Here is a 12,331-nt window from a genome sequence, read left to right as displayed (position 1 = left end):
CTTTTCTGCCACTTTCGTCTAATCGCGAAGATGGCGATGGAGGATGAAATTGATGAAGAGACACTTATAAAGAACACACATGTTCAGGCCACGATTTGAAGAGCAGTTTGTTCACTGGGGTGGGGACAGGGGTGCGTGGCCCGTACTGGCCCCCTCTTTAGTGTCGCCATTGGTCGAGAGGGTAGTCTCTTTCTTATTCAGAAATTGAGGTTAGTGTAACTCTCGGCAATAGAGTTATATAACTATCTCGTAAATTACGTAAAACGGGAAATCTACAGCAAGATTAAGTGCGAAAGGGATAACACCAAATTGTTTCAAGCCGAAATTGTACATCGGCTGAATTTTATACCAAGACTTAACATTATATTGTGTTATTTGCAGGTGGTGCGTTTGGGGTTCTAACCAACATACCGTGGATAAATGGTCGGTCTATGCTGTCAAAGATGGTGGATCAGAACGAAATCGGTATGTCAGTAAAACTATATGCATATTCATAAAGTTCGCACAAGTTCGCACGCTCTCCTCAATATCGGGTCGCCTGCGTTGAACAAGAACATTATACACTCGAAAAGTGATTTCTTTAAAATCAAATTTCAACTGTTAACATTTTTATTAAAATCTGTTGGTAAATGAAATATCGTGTATGCAATAAGTAGTATTTATACATACAGGACACAGCATTGCTTGTCCATAACAAAATTTAATTATTATTAAAGAATATACACATATACGCGTAACTATGTGCAAGATAACCATTATTGATTTTCTGTTCATAATTTCATGCGAACACAAGCTGTAGTACTTTGGGAATTCCACGATACTTGAAGTGAATATATTATGGTAAGGTAACAAAGTATTTTCATACTTCAAGACAAGAGTTTCTGAATTAACAGTATATGCATAATTAACATAATTAAATAGATGTAAAGTGTTGTTACGAAGGAAATCAGGTAGGAAATAGCTAAAAAAAAATTCAGGAAGCATTGTAAATGACAATAATAGCGAATGTCAGTGCAATTTTGTTGAAATATCTAGCTTTTCGTATTTTCTAAATGTAAGAACGTAGGATGCAGACAATGGCACGTAAGGTGTTTGGTGGCAGGACGCTACACTTTCTCGATCCCGGGTAGTAAAGGCAAGCCCCTAGCAAGAATTTCATTGAGGGGGGCTTCATCCCTTCAGCCGCCAACTAAAGGCGAAAAAGGGGGGATAGAAGGCTTGAAGATGAATTTCTAAATATATTACAACTCATGACACAAGATGTTTAATCCTGCTAAGGAAGTAAAATTAACACTATTTCTAATGAAACATTTGTAGAATTTAGGGGGGGTGAGCTCCCATGGGTACGAACCTGAGTTGACGTAATCAACACTCACACCCATCTTTACTTCCCCCCGTTCCAGGTAACTCAGAGGCTGGGTGAGCCCCTGAGCCGCTTATGCAGACATTAAGGGGGAAAAATGCGACCTGAAATTACCAATCCTGGCAATCAAACTCGTGTCTCCGACAGGGTAGTCGGGCACCTTGACGACTGGATTCCTATTTTATATAAAATAATTGATCAACGAAATTATTAGTTTTGAAAGCACCAGATTTTAAATTTAAATTATTTTCCACGTTATGTGAGCATACAGAACCACACCGAGTGAATATTTTATTACGAATTCTGATTGAAAACCCTCAATTGTCTTTCAGGTGCCATCTTGTACTTATTGTCTTTCTGCCAAACTGCGGACAGTCTGCTGGAGCCAGTGTTTACACTCATCTATCGAGCTAGCCTGGACACCGTTCCCGCATCGTCCTACTACATAGCGATTGGGATATTCGTTGTCACTTGCGCAGGATTTGGGTAGGTTCATATAATCGATATTATTTAGTAAGATTTCTGAGAAAAGAATTGGGAAAATTTATTCGTTTGTATTATATACGCACGAGATGTTAATTAACAAATATTATTCCTCCTTTTTATATTTGAAAAAAAAATATTTACTGTAAAACTTTTGTATTATTCGTGGTAGCTAATAAAAGGCTTTTTTTCAAATTGTGTAGAAATTCACGAAAATAAATTTCCAAGAAATGTGTACGGTTTGACAAAAAATATGGCAATATTAACCCAACTTGAAAATATTTTCCCATGATTTAATTCCGAAAGTTTCCAATTAAAACTCGAGACAAATCTCCTGGATTAGCTTCTGGTAGGAATTTTCAACAACAAATGGCAGATATATATGTATTTCTTTCGTTTTGCTTCACTTTCTTGCCCCTTCTAGGTTAACGCGAAGATGATGATGGACGAAAATCAGATGACATTGATGAAGGGACAAACACAAAGGTGCACCAATGCACACACTGGGAGTCGAACCCGAAACCTGCGGTGGCGAATCGAGCACTTAACACGCTCGGCCATCGTTGCTGCGAAAGAAATAAATGTCACCCACTTCCGTTGTAAGGACGAGTTTGTGAGTCGACCTGAAAGTTGATTTTATCGTATTATCTCTCACAACCTAATCTTATCAGGTTTGCCAGAAATTGCGAGTCAAGCTGTAACATATTCAATGTCGCTACCGAAGGTCAGGGCCAAGTGGCGCTAGTTCCTGCTCCCCTGTCCCAGATTTTTCTCAATAGTAATATACTCTGTCCCGGCTATCTCTGGAGCAAGGACGCGCATAGTGGCAGGGAAGGGGGGAATCGAATGGGCAGAGCGAAGCAGTACACGCTGCTGCAAAGGCTGGTAACTGCAGTCGCTTTCCCCAACTCCACGCAATCCCGTTCCCTCTCACGTGTTCATTGGTGGAGCTGCCCCGCGTCACTACTTGCCCAGAGACTTGTTTTCGTTCGCCTGCTCCACAGTTAGCTGGGACAGAGTGTAGTAGTAATCCCTTCCCTGTTAAGGTCTATATAACAACTAATCAAAAACGATTTCTTATAAACTAGTCTGCATTGTAAATTTCTAATATTTTCCTTTTCTTCTTAATATGTTGCATGAAATTTTCGATAAATCTTGAAATTGTACTCTATATAACACATGTAAAAATATGTAAGCTTACATGTAACCTTACTGCAAAGCATATAATTTAATGATGATTTTATAATGGTAGAACAGCCATATACCATACAATGGTAATGTTAATAGTATAATAAGTTGGCTATGAGAAACGAGACAAAATACTTACATAAGCAACGGTGTTTTTAAAATAAAATACACATCGTACCCCTCACAGTAAGCTGCGCTCCCCATAAGCAGTTTGGACTTCAGATCGTGCTCTGCCCCTGGTTCTGGGTTCGAGTCCTAGGCATGATCACTTCTGTTCGTTTACTGACATGTATTCTTGTGGTGCTAATCTAGCTTTCCCCTCTAAATATAATACTCGATATCGCTCGGTTTCTTCGTGTGAACAGGAGGGCGGCTAACAAATCTTAGGAAAGAATAAAGAATTAATTCGAATGTACAAATTTTACCTTGAATAGATAATCGAAAACGAGGTTATGCTGAAGTATCCATGGTAGAATTAAAATCATAATTAGTTTTAAAACGCAGTTATGAGAAATGTTAGATAAGCAAAGAATGCATTATGTTGCAAGCACAAAAAATCCTACTCCACATATCCCGGCCGCAATTGTAATGGTAGAAAAAAAATTTGCACAGCCGAAAATAAGTTGGCAATGCTGCGCACACAGAGGCATTCGTGATAAGACGCATGAGGAGCCTCAAGCAAAGTTTTCTCAACGCTCAACTTCAGTACCGAAGGTCTACATGTCGTTTGGCAACTTTCGGGAGCATGTTTTCTGTCTACACAGTTCTCCCCAAATGCCTGTTTGAGAATGATTTTGTGTTCACGTTTTCTCTCTCCAAAGTAGATCTGACATTGCAGTAATCTTACATTATTTTTTGTTCTTATTTTGCTTTGCTTTTACCATGACACGATTATAATTTATCGCAACTATGAGGTTGGATGATAATTAGATTAAATTGATAAAAAACACTACAGAGATAGAAGTCCATGCCGAGACCAGGACTCGAACTCGGAAGCAAGATCGGGGAAGTTTAGTCACATTGTTCTAACTCTCGGACACGAGTTAGCTTATAATTATATGTAATTGCTAAGGAATATTTTATCTTATATTCATGCGTAATAGCTGTTTCTGGATACTTGATTTATGGGTGGTATTAGATCGAAAATTAGTTCTTCGGGGACAATCCTCTTTCTGTTTGACGGGCGCTAGGGGGAGGCGCATCTCGTTCATAACAGAGAAACAATCATAGCATACAATTGAAGTGTGACGTGCAAAACACTATTTTTATTATACGTACGGAGATCAGTTGGATATGGCAATTGTGACATGCAAGTTTCATTTTCTCATTATATCTAAATTGTATCCTAATTGATAATCTCGAAACAACGCAAAATGTTTCCTGGTTTACGCGAATTCGTAATGATTAAACCTAACAAAACCTACATCTTTTAAATGTTAAATCTGGGTGATGGATTTTGTGCCTCAACAGGAAACGAAAATATACATACAATACTCATTCACTACCCAGCGGTAGTTGTAAATAAGCTAAACTTGAAATGAAGAGGTAATATCCATATTCATGATAAGAGAGAGTGGTAGAAGGTGCAGTAGTTAAACCAAATATGTAAGGAAAATGTATAAGTTTCTACTGTATGTGAAAATTATCGACCTCCGTGGAGGTATATTTAGCACAGCGCAGTCCGACGACAGATATTCCGGGTTCGAATACCGATCTGGGCATTGATTTTTGTTTGTCCATCTATCATATCATCACTCATCTTCATCGTCGTGATTTCTCAAAAGTGGGATAAAAACTACACTAAATACAAAAAATTAAAATCTATTTTAAAATTAGAAGCTCCTTTCAACACGTCTATTATCCGGAGATCCTGCAGTAATGCAACTTACGATCAGTAACTAACTACCACAAATGTTGTGCATACATAGGCAAATCGGGACGAGAACTACAGTTTAAAGTGGAATCCGAACCATTATGTGCCTCCACTGGGCATCGAACCGAGAACTCGTTGATTGCAATGAGGCGACGTTCTGACTGCGCCATCGTGGAGGCTCTCTTTAATCAGTTACATAGATTACGAGGGTCACTATTTATATTTTGAGCCTTGGCAACACTGATTGAAGTTAGGCGCGATTTGACGTTTGTACTGAATCGTCTGGCATTATTGACCTTAACGTACTTCAAATGTTTTGTCAATAGCTTGATTTGTGTTGTTTATGTTGCCTTGGAGATTGCGCGACAACAATAAAATGGAATTAACTCGTGAACATTTTCGTGCGATGATTTTTTACGATTTTCGACGGGGATTATCAAGACAAGAGTGCATCGATCAACTTACTTCCACATTTGGCGATGAAGCCCCATCCTTTGCCACTGTGAAACGCTGGTATAACGAATTTAATCGTGGCCGCCATTCGCTCATCGACGAGATTCGCGAAGGTCGTCCAAAATCAGTTGTTGTTCAAGAAAACATTGATGCTGTGCAAGATCGTCATGTGACATACTGTGAGATTGAGGCAACCATAGGCATTAGTTCCACCAGCATATATAAAATATTACATGATCATTTAGCTGTGAGAAAGGTATGTTCTCGTTGGATCCCACACAATTTGACAAAAACTCAAAAAGACGCTCGCGTCAATTGGTGCAAACAAATGCTCAATAAATACAATCGTGGTGCTTCAAAAGACGTATATAAGATTGTAACAGGTGACGAATCATAGATATATGCATATGAGCCGGAACGTAAACAGCAGTCGACTGTATGGGTGTTTCAAGATGAACCCAATCCAACAAAAGTTGTTCGCGCTCGAAGCACATCGAAACAAATGGTCGCCTGTTTTTTCGGGAAAACTGGTCATGTGGCAACTGTGCCTTTAGAGGAACGTAGAACGGTCAACTCTAAATGGTACACAACAATTTGTTTGCCAGAGGTCTTCGGTCAAATACGGAAAACAAACAAACGCCGTCGGATCATTCTTCATCAAGACAATGCCAGCTGTCACACATCTCGTCTAACAACCGACTTTATGAACAGTCAAAAAATCGAATTGATGGGTCATCCGCCGTACAGTCCTGATTTGGCACCCAATGACTTCTTGTTCCCGAATGTCAAGAATAAATTGCGTGGACAACGATTTTCATCGGTGGAAGACGCCGTTGATGTGTTCAAAAATCATATTATGGTGGTGTCTCAAGAAGATTGGAAAAACTGCTTTGACAAATGGTTCGAACCAACGCAAAAGTGTATTGACCATAAAGGAGAATACTTCGAAAAACAATAAAGCAGTTTTCAATGCCAAATTCCTGTTTTTTCATTGTTAGGCTCAAAATATAAATAGTGACCCGCGTAGCACAAATTGATTTCAAACATATTTCGCATATTAAATAGAATTAATTATCACCACAGTCGGGAAATTAGTTTCAGGGAAAATCGGAAATACGAGGAATATCTGTCGCCCTTTTCGTGTTGCTATTGCTTATAAAATAAGAAACACTTTATATCCCTGTCACATCCATTGTCACTACTGACTGAAGAAACAACAATGCTTTAAACTCGGAAACAGACACCGCAGGTTCTTTGTCTGTCATTTCAAGTCACTGTTCTACCACTCTCGGTTAATTGCGATGATAAAGATTAAAGATGTGATAGATGGAAGTGGAATGAAGACAATGACATCCATATTTTCTGGTCCAGGTTCTACCTCCCAACTTCGAAGCGCGTGCGCTAACCAATTAGCCACGGGGTTGGCCATTTCATGCTTGTCAGTTCACCAAATTAATCTATTCGGCATTCAATATCCAGAGGTAGAAAAGCATCAGAAGATAACGAAAAACAACAACATTCACCTATCATCAACCAGCAATTTCACCTGACCAAATCTACACACCAACTTATTACGGCATTCGTATTGCAGACTGGACTTGAGGATTAAGGATCGCCCATTTCCTGGTTCAACTTGAGGCAATTCATGCCTTATCAAAGCTCCTTGGAGCATGCGGGTTTTCCAATTCAATTTATCATAGTCAAAGATCTGCGACAATATTATTACTACTACTACTACTAATAATAATAATAATAATAATAAATAATTTGAATTGTTATTTCCATGCAGCATTGAAAAAGCACAGCATTCCAAACACACGCGTTATTCAGAGTGAATGCCTTAAAAACAAAAAACACGAATTCCCGATAATGAATATGAGGAGGGCACCTTTCATTTATATGAGAAAAAAGTTGTTTTGTATCTCAACTGCATCAAATGTTCAATGCACATGTATTTTTGTGTGTGTGTTTGTGTGTGAACAATGAGCATTAACTAAAAAAGTTCTTCGTTCATTTAAGTGGGTAATGTATAGTTAGGCGAACAAGAGTACACAGCCACCAGTCCACCTACCCATTGTTTACACTGGCACGTTTAAATTTCTGATTTCAAACGACAATAACATTAACTATTGTAAATGTTTTGTTGGTAAGAACAGCGAGACAATCCAGATGTGAATTATGTTACGTACCCAATAGGACCAAGTAATGTGAATAGTTTGCCAAAGACGAATAGAGATGGCAGCACCAGGCGTGCAAGGTTAAGAATTGGCATAATATATGTGAATAATTTTATAAATAAGAACAAAGCAAATTGGAAAGATGAAAAACAATAGAATATATTATAAGAAGACAAAAATAAATATGAAAGAAGTAAATTAATATATATATTTTATAAATCAAATCAGTGATCACATGTAAGTTAATATGAAAATTAAGGAAGTCAAAGCACTGATACAAGTTTGTGTCTTTGAACAGATATTGCATCTGTCTGATTGATTTACCATTCCCATAGGGGAAATTTTGTTTACATCAGTGGCGAGCGCGTTCTGATCGACGCCCCACAGCACTTTTTGGTTGCGCGGTTTAACCGTAGCACCTACTTGGATGCGCGTGTAAATCGTTAGCACCAAGTATGCACTCTGTTGTACCTAGTTAGTGGTGGCGCGTTCCAATTGCAGCCCCGAGGGAGGATATTAGTATTATTCCCAAAGCTTAAAGGAAAAAGTTGGAAAAGGATAAAGGAATTCATTAAATAGTCAAAACCTAAATTGAAATACAGAGGGAAGTTCACAAAGAAGACAAGAAGGAAGTCCAGATCCAGAACGTCCATTAAGAGGGAAGTCCAGATCCTCCATATTGAGAAGTAAGTCCAGATACAGACCGTCCATTGAGAAGGAAGTTCCGATCCAGACCGTCCATTGAGAAGGAAGTCACAATCCAGATCTGCCCATTATGAAGGAAGTACAAATAAAAGAATATTGAGATGAAAATTGACTGTAAACGAGAAAATTATAGAAGAATGAGGCTTATCATGTAAAATTCTTACTCCATGTATCCTGTGTTTAAATAATATATTCGTTTAAACGTCTCCATTGGAAGGCATCCTGTCTGGTTTCGTTGTCTACAAAGAACCCTACCCTGTAGATAAGATAGCTGAGTTTCAAGATTAAGGTTTATGTACCTTTGTACCAAATGAAGGTAGCAATTATCGGAGACATTATGCGCGGACAAGAGCTGAAAAATTCAAACCAATTCCGGGGATCGAACCCTGATCGCCCGCGTTGTTGTCAGATATCCTAGCAACCAGACCATCGCATCTCCTAGGATGATACTTTGTTTATTTCAATTTATTTTAATATTTTTTCTTGTTTTTATGGATTTTCTTCACACTTAAAATGTCACACCTCGTTTACTAGACAACTATTTCGTATCAAAGAAACAAACGTGCTCCTAGAATTTGTAAAAATCGAATGACTAGAAAGTAATTTCGTTCTATTGCTTTCATAAATACTATATTTAATATATAGACCTCTACTACTTAATAGTAGTAGTGGTATTAGTAGTATTATTTGAAATAATTCAACTAATTAGTTAATTATAAGTATTATTAATTCATTACAGTTATTATTATTTAATTACAGTTTAATAAAACAACGTGAATTTGGAGAAAGCTTTAGAAATAACAAACCCCCTTGATGAAATCCTGTGTACGCTACTGTTAGCTTCCGAGTTCGAGTCCTGGTCTCGGCATGGAGTTCTATCTCTGTAGTGTTTTTTTATCAATTTAATCTAATTAGCATCCATCCTCATAGTTGGGATAAATTGTAAACGTGTCATGATAAAAGCAAAGCAAAATAAGAACAAAAACAATATTGTAAGATTACTGCAATGTCAGATCTACTTTGGAGAGAGAAAACGTGAACAAAATATTCATTTTCAATCAGGTATTTGGGGAGAACTGGTTAGACAGACAACATGCTTCCGAAAGTTGTTAATCGACGTGTGGCATGACCTTCGGTACTGAAGTTGTGCGTTGAGAAAACTTTGCTTGAGGCTCCTCATGCGTCTTATCACGAATGTCTCGGTGTGCGCAGCATTGCCAACTTATTTTCGGCTGTGCAAATTTTTTTCCCCATTACATTTGCGGCCGGGTGTACATACGTACGTACATTTCGTGCATTCCTTGCAAATTTTTACTTTCCAGGTCATGCACACAGAAATGTGTTTTTACAAAATTCATAATATTAATTCGGCAATGAATGTCGACGACTCGATTACCTAGATAGATTATAAAAAGTGTGTAAATTTTGTACATAGTGAAGTATAATGCCTCTGTTGTTGCTTTCAGTAAATCTGAAACTGTCAACAACATTGTAGCTTCATAATTTGTTTTAAACTGTATAGTGTAACAGTGCAGGTGAAATTTCGGAGGTTTCATTACACCATTTGCTACACACAATGCCTCCACCCTAGCCCAAGTAAGAACAGTTAAATGTTTCGTTCTGTAAATATTGTACTTAATTTTACATTTTTATTGCCATGTGATATTTACGCTGCATTCTCGGAGTCTCATCAATTACATTCGTAATAAAAGTATCTTGCAAAGTCAAACTTGCCCCGTTAACTGACATAAGGCAGACTGCAAAAGAACACTATCAATGAACATGTTACACGAGGAAGACAATGCCAATAAATTTCTAATCTAAGTTAATGAGTTGTAGACAACATTAAATATAGCCTACAATACATCTCCCACGTCCTATACAGTGTGAAGTGAACACTGTTAGGTGAATATCTGTGGATAGGGGTGAGTGTATGATTTATGTTAATTGAAACAGGTAGTGGATGATTTGTAAGAATATTCCTAGATGCGGGGGTTAGCTTTTTTGCATATCTACACATCTCACTTCGAAAAGTGTGGTATGAAAATAATAATAATTCAAGTTTGTGTTTTGTTGCATTTTTACAAATTATGCCATCACATGCATATGACGGTAACGTAGGTTCAATATTTGGACTTCTTTTCACCTTTTCGTGAATCTTACCTTTATTCCTTATTATTTTCTTCATTCTTTCTCGTTTTTATCATTTCAAATCCATTCATTTTCATTGGCACTACGATATATAATGTCACATATACAGAAAATAACAATGAGCAAAAGAAGAGAAAACAAGACATAGACACCGTACAGCAATAACGACGAACAAGCACGGACATGTTGACGCCTACTCTAGCGAGCACGTACAGTAAAACGACATCTATTATCGGTTTTCTGAACTGTAAACCAGATTGCAGCCTACAATGCACTGGACATAACCGTATAAAAGGCTAATATCTTCCCATTTCACTTAACGGCATCCCTTCTAATATTTGTTTTTTTATCATTATTAGGTGGGTGTACGTACGACAACTCTACCATGCTCGCTGTTCAATTGGAAATGAAACAGTTGAATCTATGCAATGTGAAGACAAAAGTACAAAGGAGAGATATTCGATAACACAACGTTAGTTCTTTAATAGCAAATACCCTTTCTAAATATGTTTTTTGTATTTCTAAAAAGTTTAATCGTATTGCACTACATTTTAAACTGCATACATTAATAAACATTTACATTATATCAATATTTTGTTTTGTTTGTAATGACCCTTCTACATGTAAATTACTTCAATAAAAATCTTCTATTGCCAAAATAAAAAATACTTTTGTAGACTTTTTCAGTTGTATACGGTTAGTGTGTGGATATATTGTCATAGGTGGTGTTTATATCTATTGTACATTAGTGTCAAATTCTTGAACACTGTAGTACACACACAAACAATCGAATCGAACCGAGTCAACTGCAACGAAGACGTGTAGCTAAGGGGACTCAACACTCCGTGGATACCAGTAATGATAAATAAAATATGTAAATGTGCATCATATTCATGATTAAGAAATTATATATGCATACCCTTGTTCTTACCTGTAATTATAAATCTATCAGAATACAAGTAATCATACAAGTTCTAACGTTATAAAGGCTGAATATATATATATATAGCACATATATATTGCGAATGCACAAATCATATTTTTGGGACTCATTCCACTTTAATTCCTCGAAAACACTGGCCTTTCTAATAACAATACTGTATATTACTGACATTACTACTACTGTAATATTCTCACAATTTGTAAATCTTTGTGTTTAGCTGGTAAAGCAATGTTTCTTTCACGGCAGAGTTTCTACGTATGTGTGCATGCATTCATTTTACTTCTTAACAATAACATTTCCACATCACTTTGTCACTAATTTTTTTATCGTTGACCTTAGGATAGTAATACACATTTCATGAAAATATATAGATGCAATTACATACCGTAAAATATAATTAAACGTCAATAATATTTTAAGATTGGCGGACATTAAATTTTCCTCTCTTTTCGTGCCGCTCCAAACACAGCAGTGATATCAGATTCTGTTAAGAAATGTTCTTCTCAAGTAATGCATAAATAATCCAATGTAAATTATAAATGGAATCGTTTTCGAAGCGATGATTTCGGGAATAATTTTTATTTCTGTATTTTTTTTAAAAAAAAAAATACTTCGCTTATCTACCTCTTTAGGCAAATCACGAAGATGAGGATGAATGATGAATAGATGAAAACTTATTAAGGGACACTCGTAACGAAACATCCATGTTCATGAAGTTACGTTTGAAAGATATATTTAGAAGTTTAGTGCGTTGTAAGTTTTCATAATTATTAGTATTATTGAGTCGCTGTCGCCTTGTAAGCAAGGAGTTTTCGGATTCGACTTGTGATGTCAGTTTGTGAGTTTTCTTTCAAGTCCATTTTATGCACAGAAAGGCTAATTGGGGCTGGACCTAGAGTTTAAAGTGGGATCCAAACCACTATGTGACCCCACCGGGCATCGAACCCGGGACCCCTTGATGGGAGTGCACTTCTCACTATCTTAAATTCTATGTT

The 12,331-nt window shown here is 37.1% G+C and overlaps 1 protein-coding gene across 5 annotated transcripts in view; it reads left to right on the top strand.

Annotated features, from left to right (window-relative positions):
• The window catches only part of LOC145986727 (putative peptidoglycan muropeptide transporter SLC46), a 73,911-nt gene extending 62,934 nt beyond the window's left edge, over positions 1–10,977 (top strand). For all 5 annotated transcript variants that reach the window (XM_083121062.1, XM_083121060.1, XM_083121061.1 and 2 more), the window contains 3 exons: positions 382–465; positions 1,696–1,849; positions 10,753–10,977. In XM_083121062.1, the coding sequence (XP_082977188.1) occupies positions 382–465; positions 1,696–1,849; positions 10,753–10,870 (356 nt within the window). In that variant the 3' untranslated portion in view covers positions 10,871–10,977. The remainder of the gene's footprint in view (positions 1–381; positions 466–1,695; positions 1,850–10,752) is intronic.
• Positions 10,978–12,331: the final 1,354 nt, after the last annotated feature.

This window comes from Lepisma saccharinum, chromosome 4, assembly GCF_977018435.1.
Source record: "Lepisma saccharinum chromosome 4, izLepSacc3.1, whole genome shotgun sequence".
NCBI lineage: Eukaryota > Metazoa > Arthropoda > Insecta > Zygentoma > Lepismatidae > Lepisma > Lepisma saccharinum.
The sequence above is the reverse complement of the archived record's forward strand: the minus strand, read 5'-3'. Positions and strand labels throughout refer to the sequence as shown.